At 39.0% G+C, this 22,605-nt stretch overlaps 1 protein-coding gene across 3 annotated transcripts in view; it reads right to left on the bottom strand.

The window, feature by feature from the left end:
- Positions 1-22,605, bottom strand: part of LOC306869605 (stress-induced-phosphoprotein 1-like) — a 51,350-nt gene that overhangs the window by 28,097 nt on the left and 648 nt on the right. Inside the window, exons 1-3 of one of the 3 annotated variants that reach the window (XR_013784182.1) lie at positions 7,307-7,392; positions 3,848-4,057; positions 1,544-1,685 (exon numbers count right to left, since the gene is read on the bottom strand). Coding sequence is in view for 2 of the 3 variants with exons in the window: in XM_079416404.1 (XP_079272530.1) it covers positions 1,544-1,685; positions 3,848-4,057; positions 7,307-7,315 (361 nt within the window). In the remaining variant the exon portion in view is untranslated. Of the gene's footprint in view, positions 1-1,543; positions 1,686-3,847; positions 4,058-7,306; positions 7,663-22,605 lie in introns of those variants that run through there. The other 2 variants (XM_079416404.1, XM_079416403.1) reach the window with 2 other exon arrangements.

Here is a 22,605-nt window from a genome sequence, read left to right as displayed (position 1 = left end):
AAGAATATAGTTTACATGCGTGTAAGACAAAGTGACAGTGAGGTGTGCGCTGTTACACTAGAGTTTACAGTAGGTCAAATACAGGAGCCCTGCGCATCCATTGAGATGAACTGAAAAATAGCACAGATCACTTGACGGAGAGTGTCAGTGTGTTCGGCGAGTGAAAATATATCTGTGATAAACTTATACTCAGCATCCAACTCACACACTGGTGAGTAGAATCTTAGAATTTATTAGCCATTGACTAATATTAGACCTCATTTATTCGCCCAAAGTGAAGATTTAAGCCCGGCTCACACTGTGCGATTTTGGCCACGATTTGTTCGTCTGAGACAAATTTTGAAAATCCTAAAATCCTAAAAGATTCCTATAATCCTAGGCTAAAATCGGTTGTCTAGATCGCTGGTTTGACATGTTCACCGACAGCCGATTAATGGCCGTTGCGATCTATTTTTTCCTCCGATTAAATTCTGGCAGTGTCAGAAGATTTCAGACACTTTCCTGCAGTGTGACATCTCCTACGACGACCGTCAAACCAAGAACCAATAGGAGCAATGAACTTGATGACGCAATTAGCGCGACAACTTCAAACCATTCATTATTTGTAAAAACAATATATGTACAAAGTAAAGTTTACTTAAAGTTTATTTATTAAGGGGTAGGATGTTTAAACTCGAATGACAAAATTACCTCAAGTTCGCTCTGTATAACTGGAAGTCCATAAAGTCCTCTTTTGCCCAGCCATGACTTGCTCCACACACGTCGTCTTTTTGTTTTGTTTTTTTAAACATCAAGGCATGTAATTAATAAAATTAACGCTACACGTTGCTGTTGTTTGCTAGCTACCAGAGAGAACGCGGGTCACGTATTGATGACGTAAAACTCCGGACAAGTCTTCTTGAGTACATCCGTTTTTATCGCGTCTTGACTGTCGTACAGTCTGACATTAAGACAACTGAGATCCTACAGTCTGACATGGGGATCATGTTCGTACAATGTGACAAGCAGCAATCGCAAAAGACTGTTAAAAATCGCACAGTGTGAGCCCGGCTTTAGTCACATATACGAGTGATTTACTCGTATTGTAGTGGTTTGTCCAACTTCACCGTCCCGCTTAGTAATACAGCTGTGCCCTCAGCACAGTGAGAAGGAACCCTGTCGGACTGCACCGCGTTCCAAACGTTGTTTATACACCGGTATTTCGGTATATTAAAAATCCACATCATAACAAAAAACATTCGGTATTGGTATGAACCGGTATACCACCCAGCATTAGGTACAAGAAACCAGGGAAAGCTAGATATTTTTCACCCAAAGAGGCTTAAAGTACATTCATTTCAAACTGATATGTGCTCTAAGGTTTCACACTGAGTGAATATTTTGCCTCGAACAAGACAAATCCAAAATCCATTTTGTAAGATAAGCTGTATACAAACATTACACTCTACTCTTGATATGAACAGATATGTTGGTTTCGTATCAAATGTTTTGCTTTGTGGAAATTCTTCCAAAATCATGTCTAATAGGAGGAAACATTCCTTACGTGCCAAGCGTGCTTCAATGTTCTGAAGTCCTTCCTTGAGTTGCTGATTGGACGGCTCTTGGCGTATCCCCTCCTGATAGGTCGCTTTGGCATCCTCTAGTCGCCCAAGAAACTCCAAAGCAGCTGCTTTTCTTGAGTAGCCCTTAAAAAGATAAAAATCGAAGATTACAACTCTAGAAGAAAACGAGCACTAAAGTAGAAATGGCAAAAGAAGGAGATCAGGAAAAGAGTGACATTAGGGTTGGGCGATCTGACAATTTTATATTGTGATCGATCTTGAAGACATCTATGATTTACAATCTTGTATGTCCTCACAATAACTACAGCAATGACTTCCTATTAAATGACTGTGGCTGGTCAAATTACGGATTACGTCTCTATCGTGTGTCTTTCATGCGTGATGCATTTAAAAAACAACTCAACGTGAGCTAGCAGTAGTAGTGCTACGAATCAAACTTTAGTTTGTTTCGCATGCCATTCTATTCCATCAAATTAGCGTGCTTTCCCCTCTTCTAAACTTAATGTCCAAATCAGTCCAATCAGTTAATGTGACTGTTGCAAACTGCAGTCTACTGTGGAAAATGCTTTAACTTAAAAAGTTATTAAAAGCACATTAACTGCAAAGGACACGGTTGTTTAATGCAATACTGTGTTTTAAACTGTTCAAATAGATAAGGCATAGACTTGTTCCAGTCTGGATATTCTCAATAGTACATCTCAAAATTGGGAAGATCGCGATTCACATTGAGAATCGTTAAGCCCTGCCCCTTAGTTAATGTCGCTCCTTTGGACAAACAAACAGAGTTGCTCACTGTCTTACTATGACAGCTGCAGTGTGAAAACCTTGTACCACGATGTTTTTGCACAATTTGGGACACAGAAGGCCACCAAAAGGGAATTAAATATTCCATGGCACGATTTATAAAATATTTTAAAATAAATACAGTGGGTAACTCGAAGCGAGGGTTTACAGATCACAATGCAAGCGAGAGAAGTCTCATTACGGTCGGTCATCACGATCGCGGATGACAACATGCAGGATCGACACTGTTCATGTATCGCAGGGTACGATTAAATTAATGTACGTTTAACCACTTTAATATGGAGAGGCACTGAAATGTAAACCTTTATGTGCTTTTGATCTACAATGTACATGACGCGAGAACAGTCTGCTATTTATGACGCTTTTCCACTGCATAATACGGCACGGTACAGTTCAGTACGGCACACTTTTGGGGGGTTTTCCACTGGGTACAGTACCTGGTACTTTTTTTTAGTACCACCTCGACCGAGGTTCCAAGCGAGCCGAACAGTTACCAAAACGTGATGTGTAAACTCTGCTGATCACTGATTGGCCGGAGAATCGTCACTGCCTACGTCATTGAACTTGCGGCACGAGACACAACAGACCCGCTAGATTTAAATCAGCACAGCCAGTGAAGGACCAAACACAACTGTTTTGAATGGGCGCGCCTTTAACAACCATAAATGGCTGTTTCGTTGTCTGTTGAGGATGTACAGATGATCCTCTCGTGATAGCCGAGGAACAGATCCAGCAAGAGCTTAATGGAGCGACGCGGAATTAAAAAGTTTTTCAGGAGTCACGGCAGTAGTGGCGGCGCAACTATAACAACACATGAATAATCCCGCCCACTCTAAAGCAGTACTAAATTGCAGTGGAAACGCAACCCGAGCCGAACTGAGCCGTTTTGAACTGAGCCGAGCCGTACCACGCAGTGGAAAAGCGTCATTAGGTTTGTACGTTAGCATGGACTCACTAACTTTAACATTAGCTAGTTTTAGCCAGAGATACCTTGCTAAAGCACAAGATAACATTAACGTTTGAGCTTGAGCAGATGAAAATTGTAACTTAATGAGTGTATGACAACAAGAAAATGAATATTTTTGTCTTCATTTGTATTGGGGTTGAATACTTGCTCTGGACATTTTGCTCTGTTTTGTTTGGGTTCAGGAAATGTAATAAAATAAATTATATTGCCCATCCTCTCGATACCTGGAATCAGTGTTACAAGTACCCCAGGCACATCGTTTTTCCATTTTTGAAGCATAAACCCCATAAAACAGATGCAAGCTTCGGATCTTCCAATGTTTCTCTATGGTGCTGAAACCTAAAGATGTCCGAGTTCCGCTCCCCGTGCAACTGATACTCGACTGGCATTGGCTAGTCTGCGTTCGAGGGGAGGGGCTTACCAATAGGTCAATTGTGAGATAAGATCATGACGATCATGACATTTTGGGAGGATCTCCCATCCCCAAGTACCACTAACAGCAATAACAACTCACCTTGCCCCAGTCTGGCTTAATCTTAATGGTTTGGCAGGCATCTTTCAGGGCATTGTCATAATCGCCCTTCTTGGCATAGGCGGCAGACCGGTTGCTGAAGAGGACGTGATTGGAAGGGTCTAATGTCAGGGCCTCAGTGTAGCACCTAACCGCCTCATCAACATTTCCTGCGCTCAGCGCCTTGTTGCCTTGATCTTTCAGTTGCGATGCCTAAGGAGAAAGATGGATTAAAAAAAAAAGTAGGCTAAACATTACATTTAACAAATTTTCCCATTTTACTACATGTGAGGAAGAGAACAACAATGTCAATGAAAACAGCATTTGGAGGAGGCTAGAGGTGGTTGTACCAGCTGGGTGTAAGTTACAACTTTTGACATAAGGTCCACTAAATGCCTGTTGACACCAAGAATGATTAATATAAAAGATAACTAACGATAATCACATAAGTGTCCACACCAACGCAAGATAATTATCTGTTTATTATAAGCACACTGCAGTTTTGTCATCTGTGGCTTTAAGACCTCTAGCTCTTTAAAGAAGGATGGATTTTGATTGGCTGTCTATGTTTATAATAGCCTATTCATCAAATTGTTCTGAATTTGATTCCAACTAAATCATTAATTGGTGCTGTTATAATCATAATGCGGACTCTGCAATTCTTTCAAATTTAGAATAATTTTTAAAACTATTGTTATTATAGTTAGTTTAGTTTGTCATTTCGGAAATTCTTTTTGTATCTGTGGCAACTCTTCAGTGATCAACAACAATAATTAATAAATACAAACAAACATCAACAGGTTACAACATTACAAATAAATACAACCAGCATCAAACAACATCCCTTTCACAACAACAGAATCACTGCCATAGATGCAAAATGACAACTGAGATATCACAAATTTATTTAACAGAGCTATACTGAAGGATATAAAAGATCTGTGTGCCCGGGCAGTCTGTATTAATAGTACCCTGCACCTTCGACCAGACGGTAATAACTCATTATTATAATAATCATCCTTGGTGTAAATAGGCCCTAGGTTACAAGTTATCCACTACTAAATATTTTTTTACTTTAAACTTTAAGCTGAAATGGAACTCAAGATAAAAACTTGCAGGAACCACAGTAAATAACAGACTAACAGACTTTAATCCTACTGAATTTTGATTTTATCTGACAGACTTCATACCTGACAGTATTTCAGAGTATTTCACATGGGGGGAAAAAAACAAAAAACAAAAAAAAAAAACACTTATTTTAAAATTAAGTTGAAATAAAGCTAACGGATGGCTAGAAACAAAAACATACAACGATTTACAAACTTGGCCTACCTTTAAAAGTCTGTAAGCTATTGTTAAATTATTTTCTCTTCGGAGAACATTAATGGAATTTTTACTCCAAGAAGCTGACTGTGGCACTATATATACTGAGAGTAAACAATTTGTTTCAATAAAGCAATGACCATCCTGAGCAGAGATTGCGCATTATTTTATGGAGAGCTTAGGACCTACTAGCTACATTCTACCTAATGAACAAATGCTGCAACCAACCAAAGCACAGATTTAATTACAAACTAGCTAGTAATTACAGGAGAAAAATAAGTATATATTGTGAATAATTAATATTCCACAATGTTAACCATAGCACTGAACTACAGTATCACTGTATAGATACTTTTACCATCTTATTTTGGATAAATGAGGGATGTTTAGCACTGACAAATGGTACAATTAGTGCTTACAGCATTTTTAATTTTCTTATTATTTGTTTGTGTGTGTGTGTGTGTGTTATTGAAGGATTGCCACTCAGCATAGGGGACTCAAAACAACACACTTATTCGGACCTGTACTCAAAATAATGATTCTCACTTCCTTAAAACTTCTTGCTGACAAATGGATAAATCCTAGTGGTTTAAAATAGTGGAAGTGTATAAATATTGAAAACAAAAATTAATTGGTATTTTGGGGCTGCATTGTGATCTAGGCTATACATAGAGACTTTTAATAATTCAGTCGTCATTTTTTGCTCAGAAAAAATAAACAAAACACATTGTAATCGAATTAAGCTAAATTTAAAGCTGTATTACGTATGTATTTGTTTGTCGCTTGAAAACACCTTTTTTGTCTTTGACCCATTTATGTTGGCATGGCGTGGTGTTAAGTTGAAGTTCCTTGAAACAGTGAATTGTGGGAGACGGTAGGGGTGGGCGGTATATCGAGTTTGTACAATATATCGATATAGTTTTTTATAAGCGATATAGCATTTTGCTGAAATATTTGTAGTTATAAATGTGACACGTAGAATTTTAAACCTACAAGTGTAGGTGTATGATAGCACTAAATGTAAAGTGTAATGGGGTAATCAAAATAGCCTTTTTACTCTATTAGTCTGTGCTTTAATTATTTTATTTTTTTGTTCAGTAAATTAAAGTTGCTTTAAAGGGATTATTTGTTTTTAGATTGCAATGGTATTGTAATGTGATTTTAACCCTTTTTTTGCACATAATATATGCCTACATGCTTACATTTACTTTATTTGTTTGATCCAAAGACCGAGATATACCGTATACCGCGAATCAGCCAAAAAATGCAGAGATATGGATTTTTGCTCCTATCGCCCAGCGCTAGGAGCCGGACACATTAGGTTCAACAGCAGAACAGCATCTTTTATCGAGACTTGAACTAAACGTCACAGATAGCTGATGCCCCACTGACACAACCTTCACATTCAGTCCCTTCTCCCTGCCAATTCACAACTCAAACAATCAAAATTATTGTTAAGTAATTAAACTATAGCCACCCAAACGAACTGCGTAACCACAATAGAACAAAAAAAAAAGACAGGACAAAGAGGATTTTTTGCACTAACGTTATCCTTAAGTGCGATTTAGTTTGAATTAGTGTTATAGTAAAATTCTATGAAAAGTTACCCAAATGATCCGGATTGTAAAGAACCATGTTATACATATCCCTTCGGGACTTTCTGATCGGCGTGACATATAATAATATAAAATATGGGAAACCCCATCAGGTGAATCTCACAAGTAACTGAATGAAATGACGTTGCGTCCTTCACACAGAAGTCTCTAGATCTGACGCGAGTGTATGCTAGCAATTTGCTAACTGCTGCAGGAGATCGACCAGATGAACAAACATCCATTATTCACGCGGATCAAAATCTGTACTACAACATGATCACCCTCTTTAAGATAATCCTTGCAGTACAACTGTTTGCACAGATCGCAGGTTACAGCACAGCGTGTCAAATTGAGCTGCTAACGCGTTGTTAGCTTACTAGCCCTTACTATCATTGATGTGGTTTATAATGAGCTACACTGAATACGTCTTTAAAACGAGCAAACATAGAACACTTTTAACACCGTTTATTTTCACAATAATTTAAAAAAGCCACGTCGTCTTCATAATATGAAACGAAAAAATATACATTTAAGAGTTACTTACTTTCTCCATAGCGTGGGCATGAGGTTCCAGAATCTACCAAGACGCTAGCGTCGCCCCGCCTCTCGCCTATTATCAATGTAGCCCACAGAAGGGTTGCCAGGTATTGTGTTTAACACCATAAAAATAAAGTTGTATATATAAACGTAATCGTGGTATGTCAAGATGCATAAATGAAATGAAATAACAATTTAAAAGCTATTAGTAGCCGCACATCTACTTATTTAAAGTTATTATGCATTCATTCATATTAACAGCTCATAAAAGTTGGAATTATTACGCAAAATCAGTTTCTAGAAAATTCTGGAACAGATTTACGAATCGATGCTTAATGCATGGCAACCCGAATGAAAAAGACTAGTGATGGGTCGTTCTTGAACGATTCGTTCATTTTGAACGAATCTTTAATGTGACTCGGGAAGAACGAGTCGTCTCGGGGAGTGACACATATATCTGCACAGTTTTGTTTTATTTAACTGGTTTGCACTCTATCTATTCTGCCATGTGCCTTATGCCACTTTATCTCTTTTTTATTTTTCTACAAACGTCCTCATTTGTATATCTGTATAGTTGTATGTACATATGTTTAAACTGTATTTATCTGTATTTGAACGTCTACTGTCAGTGTCTTAAATGTTAACTGTATGCACCAAGGGTCTGAGAGTAACGCAATTTCAGTTCTCTGTATGTACTGTATATGTGGAAGAATTGACAATAAAGCTGACTTGACTTGTTATGCTTTGTTTTTATTTTATTTTTTTTAGTCTAATCTTCATAAAATACAATACCTTGTTGTATTTATGTCTTTTGAGTTAACCCTTTAGATTGGACTATAGTGTTACTATACTTTTGTAACATATGACACTTTAGACATTAACACTCTGTACACACTCCTGAATTGTTTTTTATTGTTTATTTTTGTGCCAGAAAAAGCTATAGCAAAGAAGATAACTATTCCAAAATGAATTTAAACTATTTAAATAAAAAATACAAGAAAATTAAAATATACTAAAGCCACAGAGCCTTAAAAAACTCAAACAAAATACTGCACAACAAGCTAGGCTTTTTTTAATAATAAATAAAATAAATAAGCTTTAAAATAAATAACACTTTTGTGCCAAAAAAAGCTTTCTAGCTAAGAGAATAACTAATCCCAAATGAATTTAAACAATGAAAAAAAAAAAATGTATATGTATATATATATATATATATATATATATATATATATATATATATATATATATATATATATATATATATATATATAAATATAAGCACAACAAGCTAGGCCTTTTTTAAATAAAAAAATAAATAAATAAGCTTTAAAATAACACTGTGGCTATATTTTAGAACATGCTTTAAAGCATGGTTGCATTCAAAAAAATGAACAGACCATTTTTATTTCTAGGAAAATGCTTATTACACATATTTTGATAATTGTATGATAATTCTTAAATATGATCCAACATACAAAAAATACAGTTTTACTTTATGGTAGCCTATTTGATATGTACTGATCCGGCAAGTGGTCACGTGACAAAAGAACGAACGACTCAAACCCGAGACTCAATCGAAGAACTAATCAATTCTCTTTCCGGCTCAGGCTGCATTGGTTAAGCGTATGGGGCTGTCACGTGATGAACGAACGACTCAAACCCGAGACTCAATCGAAGAACTAATCAATTCTCTTTCCGGCTCAGGCTGCATTGGTTAAGCGTATGGGGCTGTCACGTGATGAACGAACGACTCAAACCCGAGACTCAATCGAAGAACTAATCAATTCTCTTTCCGGCTCAGGCTGCATTGGTTAAGCGTATGGGGCTGTCACGTGATGAACGAACGACTCAAACCCGAGACTCAATATAGACGAACTAAACAATTCTCTTTCCGGCTCACGCTGCATTGGTTAAGCGTATGGGGCTGTCACGTGATGAACGAACGACTCAAACCCGAGACTCAATATAGACGAACTAAACAATTCTCTTTCCGGCTCACGCTGCATTGGTTAAGCGTATGGGGCTGTCACGTGATGAACGAACGACTCAAACCCGAACACTTGTCAGATAAGAGGTGGTGCGCTAATCATAGACTAAAGACCCAGGTAAACAATTAAGTAATCGCTTTTGTCTAACTGTACAACAGCTACTATTTTTTCATTCCTGTAAGGGGTAGGTTTAGGGTTGGGGGTAGGTATAGACATTAATAAAACACAATTTAATAGGTATAAAATTAATTACATTTAGAAGTTGATTTTAAAATGCAAAGTATTTAAAATTAAAATAAAGCTATGTAAACACTTGCATTTTTACAACACTATTAGTGTGTCCCATTAGGTAATGAAAAGTTAGACACACACTTGTGGTCTTCATCCTCACTTGAACACTTGGGCCAAATACAGGAAATACGTCATACAAGTAGTCAAGTGGTCAAGTGCAAAGACGGCAAGTGTGGGTATTTGGACAAGGCTTACTTAACTTTTACTCAAAAGTTAAGAATGTTATTGATGATATTGCTCCCGTGAAAGTCTGCAAGAAGAATGGCAGACAAAAATCACCATGGATAAAAATCAACAGCAGTTCTATGGAGCTTATAATATGACAAAACTATTTGAATTTGAATTGTGTAAATTTGAATTATTGGCAGGTGTCATTTAACGAAACTGAATATAATGTGGCATTTAACATAGTTCTGAATTTGAATTTTTTTTAAACTTGAATAATGAACATTTGAAATTAAACAACTGAATTTTTTTATGGCAGTTTTTTTAATAAACATGTATTTTCAAACAGCGCATTTTTTGTTCTGAATTCTTTGAATGCAAATATCCAGTTTTAAAAAATACAGCTTAAAATTTTCAAGATGAAGAAGACATTTGGAACATTAAATTCAATATTTAAAATTCAAAGCGCATAAATTCAGATAGTAAAGAAAGTAGGTTAGAGGTCATCCACAGGGAAGAGTAGATGATCTCCGAAAAGTCGAACGAAGCATTTACTGCGACCAGGAGGGGATAGGTTCGGTTCACTTAGGCTAGTTTTGTCCTGGCCACAACATATTAACTCGTGGGAGTGTGATAATATGTCTGGCCACGAGATTTTGTCGATGTAATCCTGGAATCGTCGCGCAGATAGCAAGCACAATCGGGCCGATTCTGGCTGAAACGCAGCTGTCGGCTCAGTCTCGGCAAAGGTGAGAAGAAAATGGGCCAGAGCCGCGCCGACTCTACAAAACACTTCTGGCTGACAGACGGCTCTTTCTATCTGGGCCGATCTCGGCTGAAAGCTGTTGTACATGCGGAAGGTCCACACTCGGTGTAGTTGTGTGTCTCTATCTCTGGTCTGGGTTAGTTTAGTCTCCGGCGGGCCGCTGCTAGAATGAAGGAGATCAGCACCTGAGAGAAAGATCTGGAGGTTAATCCTGAGGAGATTTTGGCGGGAACAGTCCTCAAGAGGAATACTTCAGCTGCAAAAAGTAAGTTATTTAATTTATTAATATTCAGTCGCGTTGTTTGATGTTTTAAATGCCGCGAAGAGTATTTAGATAGTTTCTATTAGGAGGTTTAAGATGATTGCATACGGATATATTGAGTGTTGACGAGTAACGTTAGGCCTAACTGTTAGGCACGGTCTCTTTAGAATTTTTTTTTTTTTATATAAACAAACGATGAGCTGTATCCAGTGCACGATAATGTTAGCTAATAAAATTTTAATAAGTTAAATTCTATTTTGTTAGTTTCCACTGCTGAATTTAATAATAATATTCATCTTGTGGTAACACTGCCGTGTGGGAAGCTCTGACACAGAAAAACACTATAGATACGTAAGAGAAAGCTGTACAATGTAAGTGCATCATGTTTTGTTCTTTAATGGTGGCCTAATCTGTCTGCTGCACAAGAGCAGGTTCAATTTTGTGAATTAACTTTTGATGCAGTATGAAAGTACTTGTTTTACCGTGGTGGAGATTATTATGAGCTAAAAAAAAAAATTAAAATGTAATCTGAACACTTTATATATGTAATCTGACTTTTGTTTTTTTTATAGAAATTCTGAGCTTCTGCATGAACTTATGCATGAACATTCATCAAACATATCAGGTGCGAATTCTGGGTCTGGTCCTAATGATTGTAAAAAACTGTGATGCTTAAGATTTAATAATTACCTTATTTATACATATATTTCAAGACTGCAATTTGGAAAACCTATATATATATATATATACACTCACCTAAAGGATTATTAGGAACACCTGTTCAATCTCTCATTAATGCAATTATCTAATCAACCAATCACATGGCAGTTGCTTCAATGCATTTAGGGGTGTGGTCCTGGTCAAGACAATCTCCTGAACTCCAAACTGAATGTCAGAATGGGAAAGAAAGGTGATTGAAGCAATTTTGAGCGTGGCATGGTTGTTGGTGCCAGACTGGCCGGTCTGAGTATTTCACAATCTGCTCAGTTACTGGGATTTTCACGCACAACCATTTCTAGGGTTTACAAAGAATGGTGTGAAAAAGGGAAAAACATCCAGTATGCGGCAGTCCTGTGGGCGAAAATGCCTTGTTGATGCTAGAGGTCAGAGGAGAATGGGCCGACTGATTCAAGCTGATAGAAGAGCAACTTTGACTGAAATAACCACTCGTTACAACCGAGGTATGCAGCAAAGCATTTGTGAAGCCACAACACGCACAACCTTGAGGCGGATGGGCTACAACAGCAGAAGACCCCACCGGGTACCACTCATCTCCACTACAAATAGGAAAAAGAGGCTACAATTCGCACAAGCTCACCAAAATTGGACGGTTGAAGACTGGAAAAATGTTGCCTGGTCTGATGAGTCTCGATTTCTGTTGAGACATTCAGATGGTAGAGTCAGAATTTGGCGTAAACAGAATGAGAACATGGATCCATCATGCCTTGTTACCACTGTGCAGGCTGGCGGTGGTGGTGTAATGGTGTGGGGGATGTTTTCTTGGCACACTTTAGGCCCCTTAGTGCCAAATGGGCATCGTTTAAATGCCACGGCCTACCTGAGCATTGTTTCTGACCATGTCCATCCCTTTATGACCACCATGTACCCATCCTCTGATGGCTACTTCCAGCAGGATAATGCACCATGTCACAAAGCTCGAATCATTTCAAATTGGTTTCTTGAACATGACAATGAGTTCACTGTACTAAAATGGCCCCCACAGTCACCAGATCTCAACCCAATAGAGCATCTTTGGGATGTGGTGGAACGGGAGCTTCGTGCCCTGGATGTGCATCCCACAAATCTCCATCAACTGCAAGATGCTATCCTATCAATATGGGCCAACATTTCTAAAGAATGCTTTCAGCACCTTGTTGAATCAATGCCACGTAGAATTAAGGCAGTTCTGAAGGCGAAAGGGGGTCAAACACAGTATTAGTATGGTGTTCCTAATAATCCTTTAGGTGAGTGTGTGTATATATATATATATATATATATATATATATATATATATATATATATATGGTGGCCCCAACATATTATCACACTCCCACGAGTTAATATGTTGTGGCCAGGACAAAACTAGCCAAAGTGAACCGAACATATCCCCTCCCGGTCGCAGTAAATGCTTCGTTCGACTTTTCAGAGATCATCTACTCTTCCCTGTGGATGACCTCTGACCTACTTTCTTTATGATCTGAATTTCTGAGCTTTGAATTTTAAATATTGAATTTGATATTCCGAATTTCTTCATCTTGAAAACTTGAAGCTGGATATTTGCATTCAAAGAATTCAGAACAAAAAAATCCACTGTTTGAAAATACATGTCTATTAAAAAAAAACTGCCATAAAAAAATTCAGTTGTTTAATTTCAAATGTTAATTATTCAAGTTGAAAAAAATTCAAATTCAGAACTAATGTTAAATGCCACATTATATTCAGTTTTGTTAAATGACACCTGTCAATAATTCAAATTTACACAATTCAAATTCAAATAGTTTTGTCATACTATAAGCTCCATACAGTTCAGACTATGAAAAGTCAATGTAGAAAAGCTGAGCAGATGTGGCAGAAGACGAAACTAGAAATTCACTATAGCATCTATAAAAACAGCCTTCATGCTTTCAATGTGGAACTAGCCACTGCTAGACAGACCTTCTTCTCAAACCTTATAAACAGTAACTTAAACAACACTCACACTCTTTTTGCTACTGAAATGCTTTCCGACAGCAAATGCAACGAGTTTGCTTCCTTTTCTGAGAAGATCAATAATATCAGAAAGGTGATTGGCACATCTTCCAGTTATGCAGAGGTCACACAGATTCGACCGCAATTTCAAAAATAAGTAACTATGTCTGTTTTTGAGGCAATTGATAGCAAAATTTTGGAAGAAATAGTACAGCACTTTAAATCTTGACACACTTCCCACATCTTTTTTCAAAAGTGTGTGTAATGGGTGTATTCCTTTAAGAAAACGTGATTACGTAGTGGTTACGGGGTTAATGGCACATGTTGGGTTCTGGGAGTGTGTTCACCACTTTCAGCGAGAATAAAGTGATTCTGTTGCTCTGTCAAGACAAGTGTGTTCATTAGAAATCATTACATGGTGTCAGAAATGCTTGACGAGCACACAGCCTCGGAAGGATGGCAGAATTCAACCCCCCAGAGTGTTTTCCATTTGATCGTCCAAATGAATGGGCTGACTGGAAACAACGTTTTCAGCGCTTTTGGAGTGCTACCAAATTGGATAAGGAAGATGGGGAAGTCCAGGTCAGTTCATTGATCTATGCCATGGGAAATGAAGCCGAACACATTTAAATCATTCACCTTTAATAGGAGGGTGACAAGAATAAATTCGACGTTGTGTTAAGAAAATATGAGTACTTCTTCCCTAAACGAAACGTGATTCACTAGCGAGCCTGCTTCTATCAAAGAGTACAGTGCCCTGGTGAAAAGGCTGAAACCTTTATTAGAACTCTCTACGATTTATCGGAACACTGTGACTTTGGTGAACACAGAGATGAACACATCCGGGATCGGATAGTAGTGAGCATACTTGATAAAGAACTGTCGTGTGTAGAGGTAGCGCTTCACGTTCACCAGCAGGGGGAGGCGTGCGCTGCAGTAGAGATAGCTCAAGGAAGAGCAGCAGACAGAGGAAAACAGAAATGGAAACCTAAATGTAAAAACGACAAAAAGCAAGGAGAACCAAAATGTGAAAGATGTGGTAAAAATCAAACAGACAACAGGAAAAATGCCCAGCAATAAAATCAACATGCAATAAATGTAAAAAAAAGTGGGTCACTGGGAAAGAATGTGTCACAGCAAATCAGTCAGAGAAGTGACAGAGACTGTTGCACAAACACAATATTTCCTGGGTGCTGTTACAAATTCACAAAGAAATGATGAGCAGTGGTCTGTGCAAATTTCCATTGGAAAAACACCAGTTAAATTTAAAATTCACACTGGCGCAGATGCAAACATCATGTGTGAAGAAACGTTCAGCACACTTAATCCCAGGAGAATGCTGGAGCAGACAAATGTTACACTGTGCAGTCCTGGGAGGTCAACTAGAGTGCGTGGGGAAATTTCAAGTCAGTACCACATATAAAAGGAAGTGTGTACACATTCCCTGTGTATGTCAAAATGTGAACAATTTGCTAAGTCGATCCACTGCATCCTCAATGGGACTTGTGAAACATATTGAGGAAGTTCACAATGCATTTGGAGAGCATGGAACCCTTAAAACAGAACCTGTAAAAATCCAGCTTAAGGAAAATGCTCAGCCATATGTGGTACACACAGCACACAGAGTTCCATTGCCTCTCATACAAAAAGTTAAAGAGAAGTTGCGGCACATGGAAGGAAACGGGGTCATAGAGCCAGTGACAGACCCTACAGACTTGTGCGCACCCATGGTGCCAGTACCAAAACCGAATGGAAAGGTACGAATCTGTGTGGATTTGAAAAAATTGAATGAAGCTGTAAAAAGGGAAAGATATGTTCTGCCATCCGCAGAGGAGATCATTGCAAAGCTAAGTGGTGCAACAGTCTTCTCATCTTTGGATGCTGCCTCGGGTTTTTGGCAGACACCATTACACCCAGAAAGCAGCAAATTGACCACATTCATAACACCATTCGGAAGGTACTCCTTTAAACGTCTTCCTTTTGGCATTTCAAGTGCCGCAGTAATATTTCTGCGAAAGATGGCAGAAACTCTTCTGGGGCTTGAAGGAGTATCCGTGTATATGGATGATATACTGGTGTAGGATATCAGAGACTGAATCAGACAATTTTAAGATGCATCAGGACATTGAAACCTGAGGAGCTGGAATGCAGAGAGGCCTTAAGGAAACAGGACGTCATAAATCTAGTTTGAAGCAAGCAATCTAACCAGCAAGCCTCTTTCACAAAACAGTTTGCAACATTGAGACAAAAGAACACTTATTGATATTTCCAATTCAGGAAAGAGACTGTCAGGTTTGGGGCAAGGAATCAAGACTGATGTTCAAATAGATGGCCGTCACATTTAAACCTGTGATAGGAAATCACGAGCTACTCTTGGGCGGGTCTTCCCCCATTCAAGACAAAACAGACTTGAATTCCTTTCTCTACAGAACATGCCTTCATTCACCATAGAACTATACAAAGACTTTCTTGTTCATATGCCCATAAAATCATCCTAAAAGGACATTTTTATGTAACCCACATATCATGTTTTAATCAAATAACATGTATGTCTTTTTAATCATTATTGAATAGCTGAAGGATTCAAATGCATGTTTGATATGTATGAGTTTGAAAATTCATGCTTTAAATGTTTCTTCCAATCAATTCTTTGTCAAATGTATCATAGTCTTGTTATACTACCACGATGGAAAGAAAAACAACCTAGTCTCGTTACATCCTTTTATTTTTATTCTTTTACTTTAGTTTATTTTCTTTCCTTGGAGTTTCGTGTTCTAATGTAAGTTGGCTACAAAGTCCAGCTCCAACTGCACTCGCTTCAAACTTCGACCAGACCAACTCCGCATCCTCAGCCAACGCCCAAGACCTCACTTCAAAGACTACTGAACTCTCAACCAATCAGATACTTCGGGGAACCCCGCTGTCTGCAAGGACGACACAAAGGAAAGCCCGTAACACAGGCAAAGCAAGCAAGTACCTCCAGATTCTAACTGAATCAGGTGCAGTTAATATAAATTTTAGCCTCATTGAGAAACTCAAAGCGAGGGTTAAATAAGTGATTGATGGTTGTTCAGGTCTATGCAATTGAACATATTGCTGTAAACTTGGGATTTCACATTTTCATTATCTTAAACTCATCCTTTCCTCACTTTCTCTCTTTCTGCAACGTGTGAATGCTTGTGTTCATGTGTTAGATTAGTTTATGTCGTAGGTTTATATAAATAAAATCTGATTTATATTGAAAGAGAAGTATCTTGTGTTTTCTGCTCACAAGTTAATGTCTTAATCTGCCGATCTAGTTACAATGCTGTTTAATAGTGTTTTCACTATATTTTGGATTTTAATATCCAGTGCAGAGTTTGTTATACGGCTGGTTCAGTGAATCGCCGTAACACTGATTCTGTTCAAATCCTTATAAAATTGTAAATGATTCCCTTTGCGCTAAATTAAACTATTTCTTTAACTTACATATTAATATTACTTGTATTACGTTTACACTGATGTATGATGACACCATGGAACAGCATGACCAACGGCTTACCAAGGTATTGGAGAGAATTGAGTCTGCTGGGTTAAAGTTAAACCGTGAAAAGTGTCTGCTGAGACAACAACAACTTCACTTTTTTGGTCACTTGATTGACAAATCAGGTGTGAGACCCGATCCTGAGAAGGTCAGAGTGGTCCGTGAGCTAAAACCTGTACTTGGAATGTTTAATTACCTGGGCAAGTAAATTCCAAATCTGTCGACAGAAGGCAAACCACTGTATGACCTTTTGTATGACCTTACATTGCTGCTGTAACTGAAGGCCTGCAAGCCCTCCAAAACTTGAAGCCATTAGGGCTGCTACAATGGCTGAAAACAACTTGCAAATTGTACTGAAGTATATCCAGTCAGGATGGCCGAATTATGTAGAACATTCCAGTGGCGGTTCGACAGTTTTTCCCTTTCAAGAATGAGTTGTCTGAGCACAACGGAATACTGACAAGAGGAAGCTGTATGTTGATTCCAGAAGTGTTGAGAGCTGATATTCTAAACAGAATACATGATGGGCATCAAGGTCTGACAAAGTGTAGGGAGTGGGCCAGTACATCTGTGTGGTGGCCGGACATTTCATCTGAAATCAAACAAAAGGTTCAGTTCTGTCGGATATGCCTAGAGATGAAACAGACACAGCAAAAGGAGCCTCTCATCTCAACACCCCTTCCAGACAGCCCTTGGAAAAGGCTAGCTATTGATCTGTGTGAGAATAACAAGCACACTTATCTTGTGTCAGACTATTTCTCTCGATTTCTTGAGATTCTTCACATGCCAGCAACCACCACCTCAGAAGTAGTGTTAAAACTGAAAGCACTATTTGCCAGATTTGGTTGCCCGACGAAATAGTTTCAGACAATGGTTGGCAGTTTGTGAGTGCGGAGTTCCAAGAATTTGCAAAAGAATTTGACTTTCTGCACATCACATCTAGTCCACACCACGCTCAAGGAAATGGACATGCAGAGAAAGGGGTGCAGATTGCAAAGAAAATTTTGCAACAGAAAGATCCTCTTCTGGCTCTGATGAGCTACAGGGCAACACCTTGTATCCCTACAGGTGTAAGCCCGGCTGAACTACTAATGGGCAGAAAAATTAAAACGACACTTCCAATGCTTGAGACAAATCTTCAGCCTCAGTGGCCACATCTAAAAGATGTAAGGAGAAAAGATTCCATGGAAAAGCAAAAGCAAGCGTTCTACTTTAATCGTCACCACTCACCACGGAGCTAGACCCTTACCATTGCTGAGGTCTGGTGATGCCGTGCTCACTAAGTTAGACCATCAAAAGACCTGGGGAACAGCTGCTGTGGTCACAGGCAAGGGTACAACTCCTCGATCTTTCGCTATTGAGACACATCAAGGGGCAACTCTGTGGCGCAACCGTCGTCACTTGCAGATCATCCCTGCCTCAGCTGGAGGAACTCAAACTCTGGTCAAAAAGGAACAATCCTATGAACAGCAGCCTGAGTCTACATCGAACAGTGGGACGACTTTGCCTCAGCCCCCAAAGACACAAACAGGACTGTTGATGATCTGGCAGAATAAGCAAACCAGTGGACAGATTAGATTTGTAAAGAAAAAAAAAAGAGGAGAAATAAGGAAAATATGCTAGTCATATATGTTTAATAGAGATTAGAAACAATGTTATTCCATGTGGTTGGAGTAAGCAGTGAAAAAATTTGGAAATAAGTTGTTTTGTTTTGTTTAATGATGTTGAAAATTTTGTAATGGGTGTATTCCTTTAAGAAAACATGATTGCGGGGTTAATGGCACATGTTGGGTTCTGGGGGTGTGTTGACCACTTTCAGCGAGAATAAAGTGATTCTGTTGCTCTGTCAAGACAAGTGTGTTCATTAGAAATCATTACAGTGTGCTTAACTGTTTAGAAGCTGATCTTTTAGAAGTGGTGAACGCCTCACTTCTTTCTGGGACTTTTCCAAACTCCCTGAAAACTGCAGTTGTTAAGCCCCTTCTGAAAAAGCGCAATCTTGATAACACCATATTGAGCAACTATAGACCAATATCAAATCTTCCTTTCATAAGTAAGATTATTGAAAAGGTAGTTTAAATCAGCTGAACAACTACGTAAACTCAAATGGATATCTGGACAATTTTCAATCTGGTTTCCGAGCGCATCACAGCACAGAGACAGCGCTCATTAAGATAATAAATTATATTTGCTATAATTCTGATTCTGGCTAAATATCAGTGCTGGTACTACTAGATCGTAGTGCTGCGTTTGACACTGTCGATCATAACATATTTCTAGAGAGACTAGAAAACTGGGTCGGGCTTTCTGGGATGGTACTCAAATTAGTACAATGGCAAATGCAACAAGTATAAATGCCTCGTCTGTTTGTGGAGGTGCGCACGCAGTCAGAAGAGGCTTGTGATGCAGAGACAGGAAGTATAAACAAGGCTTAAGCCATATTGTGTTTTCGGTTTTAATTCATTTGACAGATACTTTGCCAAAGCAATGGCCCAAAACAACTTTAAAGACCTTGATGTTTGAATGAGAAGTTTAGATATATTTTCGGTTTATTATTAAACTGTGGCGGGCTGCCACAGTCTACTTAATGAATATGAAACACTGAAGTCTACAACAAATGTAACCTCAATGGGTAGAGAATACCAATGTTAAGGCTGTGCTGAATGAATTCCCACATCTTGTCAGAATATGGCGCCTGCTGCTGAATCATCCATCCATCCATTATAAAATGGTTTAATAAGGTTGATACATGCTAGTTTCCATGACAGAAAAGCTCATATTTTCAAACAACATTTGCAAATTCCCCTTTTATGCATCACAAACACAACCCTTATAGGTCTATAAAATTGAAGCCATGTCTCAAAAGGTAAAAGTAGGCTTCTTTCAATAACAATTTAGTTTACCTGTTGAGAAGAAACTCAAAACAGACGACTTGACTTGAACAGACTTGGCATAGCATGAACAGACTAGACTCACCGACAGCGGGTTACAACATGAATACACGACAAGAGAAAATGGCAATATGATGGCTACTTATAGCAAACAATACAGGTCACATGACAAGAACCAACCAATGAGAGACAGGAGACATGACTAAGATTACTAATCAGAACATGACACGATGAACAAGAGAACCAATACTATGAATACATGAGGACAAGGGAAGCATGACACAAACAGCATGAACCAAGTTACAAAATAAAAGACATGAAAACAAGAACATGACACAGACCCAACACAGACCTTACATACCCCCCCCCTCAAAAAGCAAGCAGAGAGTTCTTGAATGGCCTCCTTGGCCATGACAGGACAGTCTGTCAGTTCATGAACAGCCTCCATGGCCATGACAAAGCCGACAGTGAGTTCATGAACGGCCTCCGTGGTCGTGTATTCTGTAATGAGGAGTCCACTAAAGGTGAGTTTAAGAACCCAAGTGCAATTTATTTACAAACGTGATCCAAAATACAAACATAATACGAGACTTGACTTGACTTGACTTAACTTAACTTGACATGAACAGACTTGACATGGCATGAACAGACTTGACATGAACAGACTTGAATTGGCAGGCATGACGTGAGCAGACTCTTGCTTGGCAGGCATGACGTGAGCAGGCTGTGAGGTAGCACACATGACGTTAGCAGACTCTGGATTGGCAGACATGATGTGATCAGGCTGTGATTTGGTAGACATGACATGACATGAGTAAACTTTGACTTAACTGGCATGATGTGAGCAGGTCCTGGAGTAGCAGGCATGACGTTAGCAGGCTCTGTTGTAGCAGACATGACGTTAGCAGGCCTTGGCATGGCAGACATGACGTTAGCAGGCTCTGGCGTAGTAGACATGATGTGAGCTGGTTCTGGAGTAACAGGCATGACGTGAACAACTCCTGACATGACGGTCGGGACGTGAAAATGCTCTGGTGTGGTGGGTACTGTAGGAGTGCAGGGTTCCTCATCCGCAATCCCCACAGTAAACGAGGAACCACTTAACCGAAGCGCAAAGTCAGTAGGCTTGTTCGACTTCATGTGGCGCCGCAAAGATCGGCTGCTGCCTGACAAAAGCAATACATTCTGGTTAGAACATTTGTCCGACTCTGAACGGTGCTGCAGCCGCCTTACGATCGCATGTGCCATCAAAGTACCGCGAGAGCAAAACGAGACCAGCTGCCGAGGTCGGGCGCTGCAGTTGCTCAAAATTGTCTGAGAAAGCCTTGATGACGACACACTTTATACTCATTGGTTAGATTCTGTGATGACAAGCCCGAGGTGTTTATTCTAATTCCAATAATGCTCACAAATCTGTGTTTTTATAACAGTAAAGCTTTTTTAGTGTAGTCACACTGTTATCTTGAGTCATTTTTATCAATAGCACTGATAAAAGCATATATATCCCCACTTTATTGATATTTAAATAGTATATGTTTGTTTAACTTTATTCATGAACAGATGGTGCTGAATTAAGCAATATATAAAAAAAGTGTTTCCGTTACTCATAAAAACATTTTGTATTTGACAAATATTGCATTTAATTCACTTGATCTGTGATAAGAGTATGGAAACACCGTGAGAGCGTCACTACCGGGAGCAGAAAGTGTCTGACTTGACGTCTCCACTTTTAATTCCGCCCCGTCTGCAAGCGGCTACTCTCGCCAGCCGATGGCAGGCTAGTATAGTTCATCTCGAACAAGCTTAGTATATTTAGCCAGAGTCCAGTGAGGCGTGTGACGTGGCATTAACAAATATTTCTTTTGTGTGGCCAAAACAGAAAATGTCTTTGAGGGCCACGTCATTGAAGTCCACTAAGTGGCACAAAGAACAGAAATCCTCCACATAATGCTCAATGCGATTCCCCTGCCGTAGTCCAAGGAGGGCAACTCCTGGGTTCATTTTGTGGTCGTGTATTCTGTAACGAACGGAGTCCACTGAACGGCGAGTTTAGTAATGAACCCATGTGCAGTTTATTTACAAACGTAAAATCCAAAATCCAAACATATTCCAAACAGACGACTTGACTTGAACAGACTTGAATTAGAACAGGCTTGGCATGAACAGACTAGACTCACCGACAGCGGGTTACAACATCAATACACGACAAGAGACAATGGCAACATGCTGGCTACTTATAGCAAACAATACAGGTCACATGACAAGAACCAACCAATGAGAGACAGGACACATGATTAAGAGTACTAATCTGGGCTGCTTTCAGCCCCGAAACAAACGGTGCAAAGTGCTTATTACACAGAAATGGTGATGCGTTGAACACCCTATTCTGATGATGCAAGTATTACAACTATGGCAGCTGAGAAGGCCATTCTTTGTGTTCTTTTTGAAGAATTTTCGGAGCCTGATGAAATCAGTATAAATACGTTTAATACTGCAAAATGCTCAATGTTACAGTCACTGCCCTTGCCGTCCAGAATAAAAGAGAACATTCCAGTCGAGTGAAGGGATTTGTGGAAACTGTGGTAACTAATTATTGTGATCCAACATTTGCCTCGCATTTCAGGATGAAAAGACAAACATTTCAGGTCAATGATAATCCACTTCTTACCTCCGAGACAGTGTTATGATCTATATGACATTATTATTTTTATTGTGAGTGTTAGGCTTATCAT

The sequence above is a fragment of the Barbus barbus genome (genome assembly GCF_936440315.1).
Source record: "Barbus barbus genome assembly, chromosome: 5".
Taxonomy (NCBI): domain Eukaryota; kingdom Metazoa; phylum Chordata; class Actinopteri; order Cypriniformes; family Cyprinidae; genus Barbus; species Barbus barbus.
The sequence above is the reverse complement of the archived record's forward strand: the minus strand, read 5'-3'. Positions and strand labels throughout refer to the sequence as shown.